The 20,272-nt window shown below is 53.0% G+C and overlaps 7 protein-coding genes across 7 annotated transcripts; 4 read left to right on the forward strand and 3 right to left on the reverse strand.

Moving 5' to 3' along the window:
- The first annotated feature begins 414 nt into the window (after positions 1-414).
- Positions 415-2,127, forward strand: BDP55DRAFT_747318 (uncharacterized protein). Its single transcript, XM_060580571.1, has 3 exons — positions 415-955; positions 976-1,306; positions 1,486-2,127. The coding sequence occupies exons 1-3, from the start codon at positions 850-852 to the stop codon at positions 2,072-2,074; spliced, it is 1,026 nt and encodes a 341-aa protein (XP_060427703.1). The 5' UTR covers positions 415-849; the 3' UTR covers positions 2,075-2,127.
- A 726-nt stretch (positions 2,128-2,853) lies between these two features.
- On the reverse strand, positions 2,854-8,007 carry BDP55DRAFT_633653 (Sec7 domain-containing protein; the record flags this gene model as incomplete). The annotated part of the gene is made up of 8 exons (XM_060572585.1): positions 2,854-3,081; positions 3,138-3,520; positions 3,574-3,680; positions 3,733-4,121; positions 4,176-4,527; positions 4,570-4,856; positions 4,910-7,482; positions 7,560-8,007. The coding sequence occupies 8 exons, from the start codon at positions 8,005-8,007 to the stop codon at positions 2,854-2,856; spliced, it is 4,767 nt and encodes a 1,588-aa protein (XP_060427704.1).
- A 649-nt stretch (positions 8,008-8,656) lies between these two features.
- On the reverse strand, positions 8,657-11,305 carry BDP55DRAFT_769840 (Anp1-domain-containing protein). The gene is made up of 5 exons (XM_060581074.1): positions 10,885-11,305; positions 10,118-10,797; positions 9,743-10,062; positions 9,595-9,690; positions 8,657-9,541 (listed from the first exon to the last, which is right to left on the reverse strand). The coding sequence occupies exons 1-5, from the start codon at positions 10,992-10,994 to the stop codon at positions 9,140-9,142; spliced, it is 1,608 nt and encodes a 535-aa protein (XP_060427705.1). The 5' UTR covers positions 10,995-11,305; the 3' UTR covers positions 8,657-9,139.
- A 2,494-nt stretch (positions 11,306-13,799) lies between these two features.
- Positions 13,800-14,749, forward strand: BDP55DRAFT_730198 (exoribonuclease; the record flags this gene model as incomplete). Its single annotated transcript, XM_060579662.1, has 2 exons — positions 13,800-13,917; positions 13,971-14,749. The coding sequence occupies 2 exons, from the start codon at positions 13,800-13,802 to the stop codon at positions 14,747-14,749; spliced, it is 897 nt and encodes a 298-aa protein (XP_060427706.1).
- A 926-nt stretch (positions 14,750-15,675) lies between these two features.
- Positions 15,676-15,975, forward strand: BDP55DRAFT_197136 (uncharacterized protein). The gene has a single exon (XM_060565918.1). It carries the CDS (start codon positions 15,709-15,711, stop codon positions 15,865-15,867), a length of 159 nt encoding a protein of 52 aa, XP_060427707.1. The 5' UTR covers positions 15,676-15,708; the 3' UTR covers positions 15,868-15,975.
- A 108-nt stretch (positions 15,976-16,083) lies between these two features.
- Positions 16,084-18,933, forward strand: BDP55DRAFT_555686 (uncharacterized protein; the record flags this gene model as incomplete). The annotated part of the gene is made up of 1 exon (XM_060569514.1): positions 16,084-18,933. The coding sequence occupies one exon, from the start codon at positions 16,084-16,086 to the stop codon at positions 18,931-18,933; it is 2,850 nt and encodes a 949-aa protein (XP_060427708.1).
- A 106-nt stretch (positions 18,934-19,039) lies between these two features.
- BDP55DRAFT_197138 (tRNA intron endonuclease) lies at positions 19,040-20,160 on the reverse strand. Its single transcript, XM_060565919.1, has one exon. It carries the CDS (start codon positions 20,034-20,036, stop codon positions 19,146-19,148), a length of 891 nt encoding a protein of 296 aa, XP_060427709.1. The 5' UTR covers positions 20,037-20,160; the 3' UTR covers positions 19,040-19,145.
- Between the last annotated feature and the right edge of the window lie 112 nt (positions 20,161-20,272).

The raw sequence follows: 20,272 nt of genomic DNA on the forward strand, positions 1-20,272 counted from the left end.
AGTATTCAAGAACCCGGAGAAAGACTGCAACAGGCAGATGTTAGTCGTTCTGATTGTGCCAGCGAGAAGTAGATAGCTGTTTTCCCCCAGCACTCAGTAGAGACAAGAGCACTCTCATCAGGTTAAAAGTCTCTCTCCTCGCGAAAAAAATATATCGGCTTCATCAAGAAGCAGAACAAAACTTTCAGCTTCGTGTCCACTGCTTCCGGGGTGAGGCCCAGATCTCCGCAGGTGATGGTGAACAATGGTTTGTCGTTACTTTAAGCTACGGCCTCAGCGGTTGCCGTCTCCCCCACGTCAGGAACACTGAGGAGGAGCATGAAAAGGCCGGATCCTTTATTGCGAACAATGTCTTGATTCATGGCGCCAAAGACAGGCCATTGGCGCTGAGCCCGACGCTTCTCGAAGTGATCAGCTCCAAAGGCATTTATTTTCAGGGGGAACCTAGCGTCTACCGAGCGGCAGGATATCTATATGAATCTACAGTAGACGCTATCCAAGAGCTCTTGTCGCATGTCATGACTCGGAAGCATATGAGTTGTAAGTGGTGCCCACCTATCACAAGGCACCTGTGTATGGTAAGCGCCTAATGCCTCCTTTGCTCCGGACAGGGTCTTTGAGATCGAAGAGAGACAAGCAAGTGAGAGACCCGCAATCCATCTTGAGGAGTGTCACCGAAGCCGCAAACAACTTTTCCCAGGGAATTATAAATTGTCGAGACGCCGTGGTCAAGGAGATTTAGAGAGATACGAAGAAATCGTTGAAGGAGGTCCACTTCATTAGGTGGAACACCGCCGAAATCAAACACACCGTCTCCAAAGTCAAGATGGACGAGGAGGAGCATATTTGATGCCCCAACAAGTGCAGAGCACGCAGCAATTTATTCTTACACTCGCTCAGAGCAGAGATGAAGCCAAATTGATGTTAGTTGACAGTTTCCGTGAGCAGCAGAAGAGTGCGTACCCCTTTTCGAAGCAAACCAACGTAAGACGGCTGAAATTGTGTCAACAGAGGTCCAGATTAGTAATACCGGAATCGAATGGCTCATTGAGAAGCAGGAAACAGAATCGGTCATCGTACCAAAGTCATCAGTGCAACAAGAAGCTTCCAGAGCGGTGATTTCACTAAACCGTCTCGTCAAGATCCTAAGCGCCCTGTTCCCGGACCGTATACCAGCCCAGAATACGGCCATTGATCTCAACGTGCTGGTCTTGAGACAAAGAAACCTGCAACATATTCTCCAGAACACTCCCCAGTTCGACCCCAGAGCCGAAAGCCGGGCGCACACCGCCCTCAACGAAGACAGGTTCTTTGAATGGATGCAGCAGGACCATCCCGACATGCTCCTGGTTGATGGGGGCATACCGGGTCGGCCCAGGATGCAATCTCCCCGATGTCCCTTCTCTGTGCCAACTTGAGTCTCGTTCCGGGTGAACACGAGCCAAACAGCATCTTCGCCATGTTCTACTGCGAACTGCATACCAGGCCGTATAATGACGACTGGTACGGACCGTCCGGGATGATCCGGTCTCTTATAGCACAGATTTTGTTGGCTCTGATAAAGAGAAATTCCCTTGATCTAGGCTGCCTCGACCGAAGGAGCTACGTCCGAGGACTTGAGCATCACGATTTGGGAATATTGTGCGACCTTCTCAGTGATCTGGTATGTCAATTCGATGCCGAAACGACTATTTATGTTATCGACGGAGTATCAAAGTTCGACGTCGACCACAACAACATATTCCAAAGGTTTGAGGTGGCGATACGGCGGCTTGGAGACATCGTCAAAGACGACGAGTTGGGGCCCAGGCTGAAGATTCTCATGACCGTACCCTTCAGATCATCGGTAAGATTGAAGAACATCGTAGACACCAAGTTTCAACCGGCTTTACTTCAGCAACTTTTGGCTCCCAACAAACTGTCGATAGGTTCCATCGTGTCATCAATTTTGAGCCGGTCAACTTTGCAAAACGCAGCCACTACATCAAGCCTGCAGAACGACTTGCCAGAATGGGGCGGTGGAGATTACGATGACGAGTACATAGGAGACATGTACCATCTTATCCTGAAGTAATGGTAAAATCCTGCTGTAGCCGTAATAACATGCGGATTCAATGGATTGCTTCTATCATTCTCTTTTTGCAAGTGACTACCTTATAACCGAAGCCTGTCTGTATTGAGCCGATAGCATTCATCTTTTCCCAGCGTCCGTATGATCATATTCCATGTTGACCAGTCAAATTGGCACATACGACCATACCCATTGGAAAACTCGGGATCCCGTTCGCTCTCCCATAGATAAGCCAATGAGGGCCGGATTAGTAGTTGGGTCGGTGACGACCAGCGAATACCTGGTGTTGTATGTTCACTTTTGTCTTTTGACGTCACATTATCCGTTTGTGCCATTATTTTCATATCGTGTGGCGGAAGGGAGCATTTGTTGGCTTCTGCTTGGGTGCTGAAAAGTGCTGCCATCTATTCAGAACTCTGTCCCCGCAGCGTTTTGGAGTCTCGAAATGTTATGTGATATGGACAAGGGTGTTTTTGGATGGGATAAAGAATGGCTTTCTATTCTATATTGAATCTTAGTAATACACTGCACTTGACCACGGTTGCATGTGTAGCTCTCCTACATTTCAGCTTCTCCTTCCATTCATGGAAAACACTTTTCGATGATACCCCGTGGGCAGACATCAATGCGACATCCTACTGGATGCATCGAATGCCAGTATGGCCCAGTATCTTGAGCATCATGAATACCTAACCCATGCTGCCTCCCAATTGCCATATATGTACACGTAAGTCATCTCAGCTATTGGCAATCACGCCCAGGCGCCTCACAACGAGTTGCCTCTAAGCAGTCGCACCCGCATCCGCCACTGGCGCTGGCGCCGGCTCCTCCCCGCCACTTGGCTCTTCCAAAGCCAGGTCACTCTTCAGCTCTGGAAGGAAACGGTCGATTCGTTTCCAAGTCTCGTTCCATAGCTTCTCTTTGGAAGCGTCTTGTCTGGGAGAGACCAGGAAGCCGCTGCTTGCCATGAAAAGTACCACGTTTTTGAGGTTCTCGCGAACGGCCTCCTCCTGTGTACTGTTAGCAATTTCTTCTGCAAAGTTCAAGACTCTTGATGTCCACATACCAGACTGTCGCCTTGACCACTGTTCATCAAGCGATCCATGATGTCAATGATCTTGACCCAGAGATCCAGCATTCCGTCCCACTTGGACAGGAGCACGAGATATTGGAGGAACACTTTGCACAGCAGAGAAGCAGCCTGAACACGCATCTCGCTCATACCATCACGGTCTGACGAGAAGACTTCAGGCTTGAGAAGTTTGTGAATGAGAGGAAACAGGACCTCGCCAAAGATGGCCGTCCACTCCTTATGATCACTGTCAGTGAGCTCAGGCGATAGCAGAGATCGCTGCAGCGACGTGAACGCATGGAGGCGAACATCGCGGCATGGGTTTGTGCATTGTATTGTTAATGCCTGGAATATAGGCAGCCAGTAAGCGGACCATGCTGTGACATTGCGTTAGTCGTTATTATTCATTATTGCCGGCGGAGAGTATTACCTTCGTTGCTCTCGAGATGGGATTGCTTCATCAAGAAAGGTATACGCGCTGTCATATTGTAAATGCTGTTGACCGCTTTGGTACCTCGTGAGATAGCCTCATTGACACTGCCAGCCGTTAGTACCTTGCAATATGGCAAAGGCCTCATGAAATACTCACGTGGTCTTGTCATGCGTTCCCTCGCGGGCTTTACGCTGCTGGGCATCTAGCTTGCGTTCTGCGAGGACAATCCGTCCTGCCCCGGACGCAAAGTCGCCGAAGAGAGAGATAGCCGCCTCGTAGTTGTCGGCAATGATGGCCGGTGGTGTGCCTCCGCAACCTAACTCGAGGATGTCAAAAACGATAGGTGCAGAGTCTGGACGCCCGGTAAGTGCTCGCATAATGGCCCAGAAGTCTGGAGAAGTCATGATCTCGTTGCGTAGTGGACTGGGCTCGTCAATGCACAGTCTCAGGCCCTGAAGCACCATGGTCGAAGTTCTTGCAAGCGCCTCCTTTGGGAAGCTAGAGATTGTGTGCAACAACACCGGGACATTGATATAATCATGCGCCTGTAAACTAATTAACAAGAAGAAAAACACTGTCAGGGGCAGGAGTATGCGTACATAGCTGACTCGTAGTAGCTTGAGAAGATAGAAGGTTGCCCTTGAGACAACGATGTAGTGGTACCGTCCGGCATCTCGCAGCACGGCCTGCAGTGCTTCGATGACTCTCTTCGCTACAAGTTGGACTGTTTCCTGATCGCGAAGAGCCAGCACCGTGCTGAACTCAAGGATGTAGGCCATGGCAGGGTCGTACACAGCTCCTGGTTGCACAGGTTTCTGACCGTTCATCGTTGCTGCCGGCACATTGTCCGACTTGACAACTATCACCGTTGGGTTGTTATCTTCAGGTAGTGCGTTGAGGAGGGAGTCAATCAATGGCTCTAGGTCTTGAGGGGAGAGTTTTCTACGCGACCTGGATTAGCAGTTGCGCCCGTTCAGGAGCAGATCGACTTACGAGATGTTGGCAAAAACGTTGCCCATGTGACATGAGTTGACACAGTCGACGGTGCAGAGGGTACTTTCCAGTTCCTCGTCTGAAGGTTCTGGTGGATCGTCTGCTGCGTAGCTGGAAATGTAGCTAGTGAACGCAGAAAAGAAGCCCGTATCAACAGTCTTTGCAGCACGGTCGATAACTTGGGAGGGTGTGTGCAGCGGGATCGGGCCAATATCGAGGACCGGTGAATCCGCAAAGAAGGGGGGAACCAGGGAGTTGACGAAAAGGTTGAGCCAGATGCGGGTGATCTAAGGTTTGTTAGTTTTCTGCCATGATGATCTACAGGCCGATATTGACTTACATGTTTCCAACCATCCTGAATCAATTCTTCACTGCCAGTGACAACCCGGAATAGGACCAGAGTCGCTAGTTGCGCCCTGAAGTCTCTGCCAAGTTTCACTGCCAGTTCGCTGACCATGACACTGCTTTCGCCAGCCTGGACCTCCGTGTTCAGGTTCGTGTTGAAGGGGATATCAGTAGCCAACGTGGTCATGTGGCTCAGTGCGTAGATGATCTGATCGAGAGCCTCCGTGTTCTTGTACTCGGCCGCGATACGGGCGCATTCGTCAAACCCAGTAACGATTCTCGCAAAGACTGCATCGTCGGTAGCGGACATGAATACATACGCAAGAGTGGACACAATGGGCCGCCATGTTGAGGCAAACATGTCGGCATCATAGATGTTCGTCTCGCACAGAACCAGCGGACGCACCGATTCAGACTTGACGAGCAACTCGCGCCAAGCATAGTCGAACGCATGCTTGTTGTCATGCTCGTCAGGCAGGATGATCTCGTTGGTTCTAATGTTGTCAAAAATATCCTGAAGATACTCTGGCGCAAAGTTTTGGCCGTCATTGACACCCCGCAGGTTGCGCGCAAAGTCATCCACGGTCATACGTTTCTGACTCTTGAGGTTGGGATTGTGTTGATCGGTGTTGAGCATGATGATGGCATACGTCAAGACGTAGACAGCATCCGCGTTGGCGACCTCAGTTGGTTTCGCCTTCAAGACGTACTTGTCTGCGAAACAAACAACGATTCTCTCGATCAATGCCGACTCTCCTGGCAATCTGAATGTCTCCAATAGTCCTCTGAGCGCCTCATCCACCCGCTTCTCTGAAAAGTCGAAGTGGCTCATGAATGCCTCTAACACGGCCTCATTACCCTTTTTGGAAAGATACTCGCCGAGGACCTTCTTGGACACCCGCGATGTTCCCTTTAGGAACTTGGCGACCGCAACAGGATCTTTGAGGTCGGAGATGATTCCCTGGGCCTCGAGATATGCAAGGCCGCCCTTGGGATTCTCGTTGAACTTGCTGGTGCCCTTGATAATGATCTTCTTCTTCCGTCTCAACTCCCGTAGCTCCGTTGCGTCGGGATAGCCATCGACAACGGGCGCCTCGTCCAACCTTTCGGCGATGAACTGGATGTACCTGAGTAGTGCATCCAAGCAAAGTGGTGGCACACTTGTCGTGCTCCAGGTTGCGGAATCCGGCAAAGCATTTCTCGAGAGAAGGCCAATCATGTCTTCGCACAGGTCCGCTCGATCCGCGTCGCAATCATAATTGACAAAAAGTTCAGCCATGAATGTCGGCATTCTTGACAGCACACCAATGTTTTCAACCATGGCCTGTCGTGCGTCTGGTTTCCTGGCACCACCCTCGAGGCCGAGCTTTTGCCGATCCTTCACCGGAACTGGCGTCGAGCGGCCGCTGCTTGTCTGCGATGGGGGTGGCTTGACGAGCTTGGGGGATTGCGGTATCCCGGCGTAGAGTGATGGGTCAATGCCCGGTTCTCGCGGTATTTCTACCGACGGATGAAGGCACGCAACGAGATATGAGAGGAACAGCTCCTGCTGCAACTTCAACACACCGCGGCATGTGGCTAGTAACGTCCCGGCCACGATCAACGCCTCTTGTAGGATGGCCATGTTGTCAGACCTGACAAGCTGGAACAAATAGCAGCAGAGCCTGTCCTCGGCTATCCCAGCCAGAGCGGGATGCCGCGCAATGGAGGGACCGGAAACCTCGAGGGCAACGTGAATGATGCGCAATGCCATGACTCTCATAGTGTCTGTGTGCTGCCGGTCGTTGGGATCCAAAAAGTTGACCAGAACTCGGAAGAGTTCCCGCACAGAGGGGAGCGAGTACGGCCGGAGATCCAAAGAGTCGGAGCTTTCCGCGCCATCTGCATCACCATCGGCCTCCACATCGCCGCCAGCGCCAGCGTCGGCTTTGCTGTCTCCCGATTCTGAGCCTCCCCGAGAACGGGGATTCGGGTCCAGAGGGGTCGAGCTTGAGGTGGACAGGCGCGCATCCGGTTCAGGGCTTGTAACCTGTAGGCCTGGTGCAGTCGTTGCGGCTGGATCCATTTTGACACTATCCATGTCCGCGATTGTCTGCTTGTCGAGAGCGTCGGACTCGTCTCCGGCCTCAACCTCGAGGTGTTTGACGTCTTCAAAGATGATCTGGCACATTCGAACCATTGACGCCTCTGCTGTTCGTCGGAGAACGGGCGAAAATCGTGGTTGCGAGCAAATTGCAAGCCCCCTGCCCATCATGTCGCAAACACTCTCATCACTTAGAATGTCGCCTCCCGGTCCCGACATCATGTCTTCCATCAGGTGGAGAATCATCAGGAGAACAACCTCCACCTGACCCGAGTCACTTCCGTCGAATTGGCATCGAGTGACGGCTGCCGATAGGGACTGCATGGCAAGAGCAAATCGCGGCGAGGCAGGGCTTATAAACCCGTATGCCAAGAACTTGCGCAGGGCTCCCAGAGTGAGGATGGTTATGGGCGCGGCCGTGCCTTTCGTTTGGATTATCTGGAGGAATGGGTTCAAGAGAAACAGGGCATCGAATGAATGTATATCTGCGGCGCAACATGGTTAGCAAGGCTAGCTCTGCATAGCAAAGACGAGTGCAGCAAAGAGCAAAGTTGAGTCCTACCTCTAACGCTAGCCAATTCATGGCGAAGCTTCCCAAAACCGGCCATCAAAGGGTTGTCCTGTATGCTGCGACCCTTCTTTCCACGTAGACCCCATCTGTTGTTGGCGGAGGCCACGTCCTGAGCGCCATCGATCCCGAGTCCAGCACCTGATGTCTTGGACGCACCCCTCGGTGAAGGACTCGGGGGCCCCAGGTGAATCGGGTTTGGGCTTCCACCCAAGATGGCCGAAACGGAAGAATGAGGTGATCGCGCATGTTTCTGGATCGCAGAAGTGATCGATATGCACTCGGACATGACCAGAGACACAGGGTCTACAGCGACAGACACGGGTCGGCTTCGATACTGCATCCTCGGCGCGATCATGGCTCGACGAACTTCTACGCTGGAGCGCGTGCCAACGGCAGAGGCCGTCTCGGTTTGCAGCAAGTCATCTGCATCTCGACTCATGGTATGACGGTAGACGCGGTGGTTCGAGTGCGCGCGCGCGTGAGGTTCGGTCTTGGAGGGCTCTCGTTATGATGGGGTTGGGTGACGGCGTTCAGGCTAGAGAGGAACGACGAAGCACGGGCTGAATATCCGTAGATGACAGCAAAATTACGTTGGCAATGTGTGGCGGGTGCCTTGAGCAATCGCCGGGGAGGGGTCCAAGGACAGATATCCGTCGAGCCGTTGGAGGTTAGCTCGGGTTCGTAGGGTGCGGATCGAGAACGTTGAGATTTAGGTGTCTTGTCCAAGACGGAGACAGCTGTCGCCAAAAAGGATTCCTGGGCGAGGAATTGACCAGGTTGCAGATGGAGCTCCCAGTCTTACTTACGGAGCGAGGCCACTCTACATGCCGCCTAGTGTTAGTGATCACTAAGTAACAAGTACCAAGGTACGGCGGCCCGATAAGGTACGTTGCCCCAGATTGGGGATTCCGCTGCAAGGTACCTCAGTACCCGAAAGCTAAGCTGTGAAGGTACGTATCCTTCCAGAGTTCTAGACTTCAATTGAGATCACTTGTACACTATCCTCATAAATACCACACCTCTTACTGGATCCGACAGACCAATGTGACCCAGATCTACCTTATAGCAGTTATGATCACTCGTGGCATCTCAGTACGCAAGAGACAAAGTCTCCCCTGGGTGAGGTCAGACTGATGATGCCTCGTGATGAATTACAGTTGATGACAGCCCTCATTCCGGGCTTAGCTGTCAAAGAAAAATTAGGTGATTGATTGACATATTTGTCTCGGGCCTACTAACTGTATCGACTCACGCATATTGAAGCTCTAATCATGCATCTGTAACTCATAATTTCGCGGGCTAGTTCTATGCCCGACGTAGTGCCCATTTCCTTGGGCCCCGGAATAAACCAACGCCTTCCTACAACATCCCTTTCTTCCAGACCATCCGGTAGTAGACATCTTAGTGTACAACAAGACTTGACAACACGGCTCGTCGCTGCTTTGTATCTCCGCATGACGCACAACCTGTCTGCTGGTGGAAACCTAGGAACCGATAGCTGTCCATCAAGAACAGCTACAGATCCCAGCAACGTTCGACGACAGTGGGTCATCTCGCTAGATTTGTCCCTCTCAGCTCTCAGCCTTCTTGGCAAAAGCTGCGTCATTGCTCTCCTTCTTCTCCTTCTTGTCCGACTTGTCTGACTTGCCATGCGTCTCCTTCTTGTCTGCTGCTGCTGCTGCTGCTGCTGCTGCTGGCTTCTTCTTTGTGTCCGCCTGCTTGTCGTCGGCATCCTTTGGCGACTTGCCCTCCTTGGCCTCTTTACCCTCTTTACCTTCTTTGGTGCCCTCCTTGGTGCCCTCCTTGGTACCCTTCGTCTCTTTCTTCTTCTCCCCGACGGCGAGGTTTTGCATATCAGTCTTGTCCTTCTCCCACTGGCTGCTGGCATCGCCGAACTGCTCTTTGACCTTCTTAGCCTTCTCAGCCTTCTCTTCCTCCTCCTTTTGACTAGCGAGCCTCTCTTGCTCCATTTCCTATGTTGCATTAGAACAGACTTTGTGATGTTGCTATTGAGAAGCAGACGTACCTCCATGTGCTTGATGTCGTCGACACTAGGCTCGTAAAGATGCCAGATCGTGTAGTGCGGCAAACCGACAACGGAGTATTCCATCCGTTTTGCCATCTACACAGTAATAGTCAGCTCTCTTCTATTTTCAGCAGCGGAACAATCTTACCTTTCCGAATCCTTCCGTCTCGGCGTGCTTCTCAAAACTGAAAGCTGGGAAGTGTACTCCAGACCGGAAGACCTTGGCCTTGGCAAGAATACTGACGCCGCCCACTCCATCAATTTCCATCTCCATATCAGGGTCACCGTATGGGTCTCGCAGGTATGCCAAGTGCGGTCGCCAAGTGGCGTACTCGGCGTAGCCCTCAACAATCACGGCATCTTCGTCCAGCGTGTCTGCGAGAGCCAGCGCCGTTTCTGATTCTTGCCACGAGTTGAGATCGTACGGCTGCTCTCCGCCAAGCCAATCGGGTAGAGGACGCCAAACATCTGCAAACTGTCAGCTAGATACTCTCCTCCGCCCTTCAGGGTTCCTCGAGCTTACTTGGTACAATCACGTCCTTGTTGTGGCGCATGAGATCTTCGAGGATGGTAAAGGGAGCGGTTTCGACGTCAACGTCGCGCCAGTACACCCAGGAATGGTATGGTCGCAGGGCAGCACTCAGGAGCCAGTTACGGGCCTGCGCCATCAACTTCCTTCGACTCGCCTGTGCCGCAAACCCGTGACGACTCTCGACATCCTGGTTGACCTTTTGTCCAAAGTCCTTTTCGATGATGGAGATCTCGCCGTAGGGTTGCTTGGGGTCTTCGTCGGCCTGGATCTCCTCCAGCATATCGTTGAGAACCTGCAGGGTGCGGTCCTTTGAATCGGAGACGAGGAAGGCAAGGTCGATGAGGTGGTGGGGGTAGGTGAAGTTGCGCAGGTGGGAGGCGAACATGGACAGATGCGACTCGGCGTCTCTCAGAGGAACACAGAGAAGAATGCGCTCCTCGCGCTCCCATCCCCTAGCAGTCCCCTGCACATTGCTGAGATCGTAGTATCGTACTGTTTCCAGTTGTAGTTCACTGCTGGCGGACAGCAGACCGAGGGAGAAGATGGAAGTCAGGGAGGCTCCCGGCCAGATGAAGACGAGAAAGAAGATGGCGACAACGGCGACGATGACGAGGCGGGTTAGCAGGCGCTGACGGCGACGATTCGCGGGTGTTGAGGCTCGTGGTTGGTATCTGTTCACGAGAGAATGTCAAGTTAGCTCGGCGCGGCGCAAAGGATAGAAGCAATCAGCGAGGAGAGAGCAAAGGTGTCTTCCTGACCTGTGGGGGGAGATCTCAAAGGTGTTCCCCCTTGGATACCCATTGGAGTAACCACTCGCATGATGCCGCGGCACCACCTTGGAGGCTGAGGTAGAATAAGAAGGCAACATCCAGGGCACTGGGTGGAAGTCCAATTCCGGGTCCCGAGGTGAGGGTGGAGAGTTGTACGGCAGTGAAGCACCTCGCCCAGCCCTTGGGAGTCGTGAAGGTTAAGCAAAGGAGAGCATCTAACCAGGGGGGAGCGAGTGCTGTGGTCGGTCGGTTGGCGGGAAAGTGCGGCTCGGGCAGCGAACGTGTCAGTTTGTCGAAAGGTATGGAGGCCGCGATCGCGATGGCGGATGACAATGCGTAAAGAGGAGGATAATATGGGATGGGTCAGGTAGGTTAAGGGAGTGTCGACGGGATACCTGCGAATACGGGGACTGGGACTGGGACTGGGACTGAACCGGGACACCAACTTTGGCTACGTATTATTTTATTTTCAGATTGCCTCTGTCATCCCAGGAATTGAATAGGTACTTGGCAGCCCTGCTACGACAGAGCACCTAGTCAGGTACCTGCACCCACCCCTGCCTCGCGCCGTCTGAGAACTAACAGTACTGAGCATGCACATTGCACAGTAAGGACAACGTACTTTGAACGTGTCCATCTGCCAAAGGCAGGGTGGCAGGGCGGCATGGCGGGAGGATGGGTATGCAGTGCACAGCCCGCAATTTAATTGGACGAAACTTGGTGGTAGAAAGCCTCCCTGAGCTCCCACTAGTCTGGCGTCCATTGCCTCAAGCTACGGAGTACACGGGAGCAAGCTACCTTACCTTGCCTTTTGAGCTTTTGAATCCGCGACTATCTGGCCGCTTAATCGTCCGGGAGGCCCGTATATATGGATGCCCCCGTTAAAACTTAACCTCCCTTCCATCCACGATCACACTCCCGACGACAAGGCGCTCAGTTTTCCTTCTTTCCTACGCAAGACGTCAACGAGCGCAATTGTCCTTCAAAACAGTAACGCCTGTCTGAAGAGTTGGGCGCAAAGGCGAACAAACATAGAGCTGACAGGACGCAGCCGACCGAAAAATGGATGACATGACCTCTTAAGGAGAGAATGAGCAGGTTCACGACGGAGAAGAGATATACCATCTACCCCTTTGGTCGCAGACGGTACTAAGGTGCCTTAGCCTGCCCTCACGTATCTGAGTTGCACAGGGAGTTTTCCTCGACGGTAAAGTGTGAACAAGACCACACAGCACAACACACCAGTGTCGCTTTCCACCGTGAGACGTCCGCATACCTGCCAAGGCCACTGTGCCCAAACATTTTACCTGCATCTTGACATTGTCTACTATCGTATTGCACTTGCAGGAGTGGGGTTCACCGAGCTCATGGGGATGGCGAGAGGATAATGCCGCTACTCATGTTGTTCTAGCATCTCAAATCTCCAACGCTTAGCCAGATCCTACCACCATAGCTGCCGGTGGCCGGATGAGGCATGCGTTATTACGCTTCACTTTTATCACGACGTCGACGAGTGCAATGGGTATCATGAGAGGCAAACATGGGGGGCACGAGAATACATCACGGAGGCAAGTCAAGACAATGATAGGATCCTAAGCGTGATCATTAGCAAAGTGAACTGCACGAGAGTTGCTTTAAAGAAGTATGATCATGGCATCAGGTCAGACAAGCCGGGTGTACTCATTCAGCCAAGCCGGCCTCGCGAACCCTGAACCTCAGAACGAGGAACCGAGAAGCTCAGCACTGAAGTTAAATGACGACTCCCGAGGGAGCCAACTCCACCACCTTCCTCATCCCTCCGGAGAGGGGCTCCAGTGTGGGAGGATGACTCGGCTGGCATGACATAGTTGAATGGATAAGCTATGGTCATCATGATGTTGCGTGCGCCTGGGCAGCACGCGCGAGAGAATATTTAATACAGAAATTTCTTACCTGTGCTTGCGCGCTTGCCCACAAAGTTGGAGATGACAGCTGCGAAGCCGTATAATTCACATTGCTTGCCTGCTGTGGGACGGTTCCTGTTAGCTATTTGACTCGAATCATCAAGCAGTAGCAAATAAGGAAGATTGACGTCGTGTCAGACAAATTTTTGGTATAGGGGTTATCATCACAGTGTTCAGTAGCAGAACTGAATGATATGGTTGTTCATCATAGTCGACGTAATGCAGGTGCCGCAAAAAGCAAGAAAAAAAGAAGCGTTGTTGACTTACCCAGCCAGCGTAGACGCGAAGGTCTGGCGACGAGATGTTCAGCTTGATTCATTGACCTTGAACCACAGTTAGTTGAATTCTCCCATCTGGTCTCAAGAGAAAGTGCTGAAAGTCCATAGTGGCGTAGGATCAGATGGTGATGCATGTTTGTTCTTGCGCTCAGGAGATCGCGGGAACGGTGTGTAAGATATACATCATGAAAGTGGAAGATGGGTGTGATAGAGATTGCAAAACTTACCAAGTAGAACGATCTCGATGCTGGCCTTGCGAAAGCAGCCCATTTTGGCTACTAAAGCACTGTTTTTCGCGGTTGCGGAGGATGGTGGTTGAGGTTGTTAAAGAGAAAAAGCGTGGTGAAAAATTTCGGCTTGAAGTATTGAGCCTTATATGGCATAATGGGATGTCCCCACTTGCCTTTGTGGAGCCGGCGCAGGCGCGCAGATGCATCTAACCGGGTATGGTGGCCGCACCTCAGTGGTCGGCAACGACCTGGAAAATTCACCTCAGGTCTCATCTTGGGAACTCGCAGCTGGGCAAGGCTCTCAACTCAGGCAATCAGAACTAGGCTGTTCTTCATTCATACACATTTTCCCAGAAGTCACGCCTTCCTCAACTCAAACACTTTTGACCCACAACAAAACCGACCAAACCGCCTCTCCCACAGCTGGGATAAAAAACAGAGCCTCTATCAAGATGGCTGATCGACGGAGAATTAATGGACCGCCTGGTATCACATTACCGCCCGTTTACGAGACCACGGATGCAATTACGACCCCCAGGGAAAGACCGGCAAATGGAATTCGAGGATTGTGTTAGATTACCTTCTCTTTACTCTTGGGAATTGATGATGCTAATAGTGAGAAGTTCTCAAGACTGGCGTCACCCCCACAGCCTCAGGCTCAGCATACATGGAGATTGAGCCGCCACTTGGCCAGGTCAAATCTCAGGCCAATTCTCAGTCAAAGACCAACGGCATGAAGCTCATCTGCACTGTCCATGGGCCTCGCTCACTTCCTCGTTCCGCACCCTTCTCGCCTTATTTGGTGCTCTCAACTCACGTCAAATACGCTCCCTTCGCCACACGTCGACGCCGAGGCTACCTTCGTGATTCGAGTGAGAGAGATCTCAGCGTTCACCTCGACACTGCCCTACGTGGCGTCATCATTGCGGACAGATGGCCAAAGAGCGGCGTCGATGTGATTGTCACCATTATCGAAGGTGACCAGGAGCGAGAGGCATCGCATTCTCAAGGCAACGAAGAGTGGGATATGATGAACGTTCTCAGTGGCTGCATCACTGTTGCTGCGGCGGCTCTGGCTGATGCTGGCATCGATTGTGTCGACATGGTTACTGGCGGTGTTGCTGCTCTTGTCTCCTCGAACGAACAAGACACCAAAGATGCAGACGCGCTGTCTGTTGTCTTGGACCCCGTTTCTCTGGAACACGACAAGATTCTTGCCGCTTGCTGTGTTGCTTACCTTCCTTGTCGCGCCGAGATCACCAACCTCTGGGTGAAGGGCCAGCTTTCGCCGTTGGACCCTTTGCTCCATACGAAACTCATGGGTCGCGCTATTCAAGCCTCGAAGGGCAACTATCGCGCCGTTCTTGAGAGGCTCGAAAGCGACCAGCCGCCCAGCAGTTAAACGACTGAACTACGGACAATTACCTAGCGGGGGTACGCAGCCTCGGTTCGCCGACACACCGTTGATTTGTCACGCCTATGAAAAAGGGCCACGATCGACCATAACCTCAAGGCGCCCGTGAACGTCGAAAGCTGCAGCGTGCGTTGAACGCATCAGCGCGGTCACATTGTACCGGGTGTCATTGGCACTCGAGTGATGACGAACCATGATGAGGGCTTGGCAGGAAGGCAAGCGGAAGCAAGGTCACCTTGGAGAGCTTAGGCAGAATTTTCAGATCGACGACGGTTGCCGAGCTTCTCTACACATAGCCATACTCGTGATGGACGCTCAGGGGGCGGGCTGTATCGAGAACATCCTGTAATACCAGGCGTTGTGGCCGCATTGGCAAAAGATACCAGGCCCATGTATGGAGAAATATTGAGAGCTTCGATAAATGAGGGATGACAGACATAGTCATCAAGACTTGAAGAGGTCTGTTCATTTGATGGCAGGCTAGAAGGCAATAGAACGTCCTTGGTTGAAGAGTCCTTCCTAAGAAATGAGCAGGTGAACTATGAATGCGGTACAGATTATCTACCTAGACAAATTTGGCTTTCTGGGCCCAGTCTACTATAATTCCCGCCCGCTTGAATTCGACTGCCTTGCTTTGTATAGAGTGACCTGCCTGGCAAGGAAAGAAACTAACATAGCTGCTCCCTGGTTGTTTAGGCCCTTGAGGACCTTGGCACCTTGGGTAGGTTGTTGATGATACCTCTAAGGTTAAGCATGGATGCTTGTCAGGTATCCACTTTACCCCAACCTCGGCAGCGCACTCGTCGCACTGAGGAAGCCCTTAGCTGTCTCTCATAAGCACTCGGACCCCGGCTTCCAGCTCCTCGGTGCTCTGGGCTCGCTATTGTCCGTCAGAGAACGGCGCTAAGGAGTGGAGAGACCTGGAGCGATCAGTGAGCTTCGCGGGCATGCGACAACATCCCTCCATCCCATCCGAGCTTCCGTCCTTATCCTTCTCTACACCCCCCACCGTCCTTTCCCTTCTCCGTCCCGTGCTTGACGAGCCATCTTCCACCGACCTTGGGCACCGACCGTCCGCAAGATACCATCGACGACCACCTGCCTAGTCGACGACCGTTCCTGACATCGACTGTCCGCCTGCCTACTAGTGGCTCTGTCAGCCCGAACACCTCCTCGTGCCTGCTGTCCGCATAATGTTCTCCTGCATTCGACGTCACTGCCCATGATCCGAATCGCGACAATCCCAGCCGCCCCGAGCGATAAGGCTGCTGCCGCTGCCTTGCCTATCATCTGGTCCTAATACCAAACTTTTCCCGGTGATCATGGACAATCTGCATCCACCTCCTACTCTGGAAAATACAGGAGTTTGGCAGAACCTCTCGCTGTGGACCGCTCACCAGGTTCAATACGCCGTCAACATTACCAAGCTCGCTCCTTCCTTCGAAGACCTGGTATGGGCTGGTCCGCGGATGGTGCGAAAGCTCACGGCCTATCTTCCCATTCCCGACTCCCTCGAGAGAGTCATTCCAGAAGCAACAGGACCCGGCATCCTACGTACCACCGACGCAGCCACGACCGCTGCCCTCAACATGGATATTCCTCCTCCCTTAAGCCACCTTCATGGAACTGGACCTGCTATTCCGGCCGATCCAGATGCCGTATTGGCCTCTCCCAAGTTCACCATGGAGGGCGCAAGAGGGCTAGGTAGCGTGTTCAGTTATGCAACGAGCAAGTGGGCGCTTTGCTGCATTGCCATGGCAATCGTTCTCAACCGCACACACATCTTCGCAGCCACTCGTCGACGCTTGCGACTCACTCTACCGATCCGACTGGCTTTGCGTGGCCTTCCCGTCCTTCTATTCTTGGTACAAGCGCGCGGTCTGCTGCGGTCAATCCAGTGCCAAACATCTCCCGACTTTGCCGAAATGCGCTGGGGAAATACAAGCAAGAGCTCCGAGCTCATGTTCTCACAAGCCGGCGGTCTCCTCCATACTATGAGTTCGGCACTGTTGTTGGGTGCTTCAGACGAAGCGTCCTGTACAGCTATAGGCATGGTTCCAACAGATACCAACGACGCGTCACAGGATATGAGGGGATCTCTATCTCTGCTATGGCCGCTATTCGGAACGTTTTGTTTCAGTCAATTTCTCGAGACCGTCTCATGCGCTGTCCAGGGCCGACCCGTTGCAGCCGAGACGGGTATGACCCTTTTCGAACACTCCCTTGCCTTTGCCGAGGCGGACGCTGCCATCAGCAATCAACTTGGCTGGGGCTTGTTTACCCAATCTCAAGTAGCAGATACTGCTTCGACGAGTGCCAGCACCATAGCTATCAGCCGGTCCATGATCCTCAGAAGGGTCAACACCTCGCCCGAGGTTCTACTCGTTGCCTTCCTTTCAACCATGAGCCATATCACCAGTCATATGCTGGGCATCTTCAACTTGCAAGCCAAATTCCGACTTGTCAGCACCGGATTCTGGGGTCTATGTTTCATGGCCAGCATTCTTTGGAGTGCTTTCACGTTCTCCTTGGATGACCCGGCCAAGCAAGGGCTGCTCAGATTTCCGACTGTCTGCATCATCGGCTTCATCCCCCATGTCCTTGTGCTAGGTGGCATTCTAGTTTGTTTCTTCATCTACCTGCTTGCTCTCGGCCTGGCCGCTCTCACGCCCGCAGAGGGACAATCAGGACAGAGGCTTGGCCTTCGCGAGCGGCTGGCGCAAGCCCATGCCAACATGCAAGCCAATCTCTCTCTCTCCGACATTCGGATTACTATGGAAATGGACTTTTACACCGCTTTGCTTCGAACCGGCTTTGGGGCCATTACCATGGCAAGCGAAGCCGTCTACCTAAACGAAGACAGAGACGTCACAATGCGACCGCACACGTGGCTCGAGGAGGAGAGGTATCGAGAGCTTGAAGAATTACGAAACCAGTGGATCGGAGCCGGCGCCCCTGACTCTCACTATGATACCATAGGCACAATCGGTCTAGTGCCTGTCAAGGACGACCACATGTCGTCCAAGAACGGATACGCTCGCGAACGGGCGGCTCAAAAAGTACCCAAATCACGGTCTGGGGAGCGAAGATTGAGGGATGGTGTCGGTGCCGCAGAGCGTAGTGGCCGATGGCTGATGGCACTGGACTTCATCATGAACATCAACAGACTCATCTTTCGAACGTGGGCTACCACCATGTTGAGAATACTTTCCAAGATTGGCTTACGGCACCCGAGACTCCTTCTTTGGATCGTTCGCCGACCCAAAACTGCCAGCGACCTGAGGAACTCGAATCCGAAAGACAGCGCTGGCCGTTCTCAAGCACCTTCAGATCCAGCCGAGTCCAGTATGAACATCCCACTGACTGACAGCGTCGATGTCGAATCCGAGTTCCGACAGCAAGTATGGAGGGGAAACCAAAACTGGGCTCCCATGGACGAGGCCGACCTAGATTCGAAACTCTACGGCTGGTGGCTGAAGGGTGGGTGGTGGGGTTCGGCAGACAACAGTGGGGAGTACCAACCGGTGGCAGCGTACGATGATGACGATACGACGAGCGTCGTATCTTTCAGCACTAACGGCGACAGCGATTGGGAGTCGGAAGACGCTGGACAGAGAACGCCTACGCAGTCTAGATCATGGGCCTCGCGCGAGCACACACCAGTCACGGAGGATTCATTGCAGCTGTCAGATCTGGCACGCCTGCTGCACCCTAGCAACCCTGAAGAGACGGAGGAGGCGCATGCGTTGGCCGCCCATCTGAGTAGCGACAGAATCGTGACCCGATCACAGTATCTCAGGTCACGGCAGCTACAGCGGACGCAGATACTGCAGCCCAATGGCAATTCAAATCGCATCACGACGCGGCCAGCCAAGATGACACCAGAAGAAGAGGCTCAGCGCTTGGAGCAGTTGCTGCTGTCCCGGCGATCCCAGTTCGCGAGTTCCGTGGATCGCGGAACATCGACATGGGCAGAAGGAGCGGCTGGTCTGGGTCCGGACGGTCCGCAGTGTGTCGTCTGCCAGAGTTCTCCCCGCACCATCATCGTCTGGCCCTGCCGCTGCTTGAGCCTTTGCGACGACTGCCGAGTGTCACTTGCTATGAACAACTTTGACAAATGTGTGTGCTGTCGTCGGGAGGTTATCAGCTTTAGCAGGATCTACGTGCCCTAGAATTGGGTTGAGTGTATGGCGTCCTCGGACGACGCTTGTACTTGCTACGATGCGATATCAGAACACATGAGTCACTTTGGCGTTTGGGGTGGTTTGAGCATGGTTGTTTGATTGAGGTACACGAAATAGGGGTATCTTATTGGTATTACACAGGTTATCTAGGCGTAGCGTTGAGCGTCACCTTCATTTAGGCGTGTGGCCCAAATTCCAGCTCACATCCCTGCCCATTCGACGCAAAATGCGCGCACCTGCTTCGCGTCACTGTTCATGTCGGGAACCTCTCCACCAAACAAGAAGCCCTTCTTCACCGAAGTACCCAGACGACCGCTGCCAACAATGTCAAGCATCGGAATCTTCTCATCCCAGTCGTAGTTTATAGCGAGGAAGTGGGCGTGATACCGCAACGGATCACCGGGATATACGCTGTAATTGGCGCCAAAACGTAGACCGGGGGTCATAAAGTATCCTCCAGATTGCAAGTGTTGATGCAACGGCCCAGCGAGAGGTTGTGGCACTGCTTCCTCCAACTCACCCGACGGCATGAGGAGGCCTTCGCTGGTCGTTGGCGTGACCGCCAGGGGTGGCTTGGCATCTACGCCATCACGGGGCTTGGAGGTCTTGTCTGGGACGGCACCTCCAAACAGGGAATCATCATCCACCTCGGGACCGGGTTTCGCCTGAGACACAACGGCCGGCTTCGCGCCCTTGTTCCTCCGCGTCTGTTCCGTGGCAGCCTTCTTGGCCTGGTCCTCGGCCAACAGCTTCTGCGCCTTGCTCCGACGTTCTTTCAACAGTGCAATGTAGGCCTGGCGGCTGGCCTTGTCCGGGGAGCGCAGGGACGACAAGTGATGCGAAGCCTCTTGGACGAGGCGGCCTACCTTCTTCTCGATGAGCACGCTGGCCTCCTCGGGCAGCAGCTCGAGCGGCAGACTGAGGAACACGTTTTGTGTTGGGTTCTGCGGGGTCGTGCCCACCAGGACGGAGCAGATGTTGTGGCTGCGCCTGATGGTGGCCACGTCTTCGGCATCGAAGACGAGGTAGCGATCTGCGATTTTGGAGATGCGCACGGGGGGCACCGAAGGATCTGCCAACGCTGCTGCCATTGTTCCTCGTCTCGGGACCTTTTTGTAAGCCGTGTCTTTTTATCTGGGAGAATAATGTTAGCAACTGCTTGAAGAGCTTGAATGCAAAACGCTAGTGAACAGTGCTGAAAGCCACAAAATCATATCTCGTTATAATGATAGTTTCGTCACAGAGTGTCAGTGGATTGACAGATTGATTGAGATTGGGTTGTTTAATCATTTGGCTGTGGGGAAGGAATTGGAAAAAATTGGAGGAA

The sequence above is a fragment of the Colletotrichum godetiae genome, assembly GCF_030913485.1.
Source record: "Colletotrichum godetiae strain CBS 193.32 chromosome Unknown BDP55scaffold_29, whole genome shotgun sequence".
Lineage (NCBI taxonomy): Eukaryota > Fungi > Ascomycota > Sordariomycetes > Glomerellales > Glomerellaceae > Colletotrichum > Colletotrichum godetiae.

Bases quoted from the DNA above. Each gene is read 5' to 3' on its own strand.
- BDP55DRAFT_769840 (XM_060581074.1), bottom strand. From the start codon at position 10,994: ATGTTGCCTTCTTATTCTACCTCAGCCTCCAAGGTGGTGCCGCGGCAT. The intron at 10,798-10,884 runs GTCAGGAAGACA...TCTCGTGAACAG, and splicing joins TTTGAGATCTCCCCCCACAG to ATACCAACCACGAGCCTCAA. The intron at 9,691-9,742 runs GTAAGATTGTTC...ATTACTGTGTAG, and splicing joins AGACGGAAGGATTCGGAAAG to ATGGCAAAACGGATGGAATA.
- BDP55DRAFT_747318 (XM_060580571.1), top strand. From the start codon at position 850: ATGCCCCAACAAGTGCAGAGCACGCAGCAATTTATTCTTACACTCGCT. The intron at 1,307-1,485 runs GTTCTTTGAATG...ACTGCATACCAG, and splicing joins ACCGCCCTCAACGAAGACAG to GCCGTATAATGACGACTGGT.
- BDP55DRAFT_197138 (XM_060565919.1), bottom strand. From the start codon at position 20,036: ATGGCAGCAGCGTTGGCAGATCCTTCGGTGCCCCCCGTGCGCATCTCC.
- BDP55DRAFT_197136 (XM_060565918.1), top strand. From the start codon at position 15,709: ATGCGACAACATCCCTCCATCCCATCCGAGCTTCCGTCCTTATCCTTC.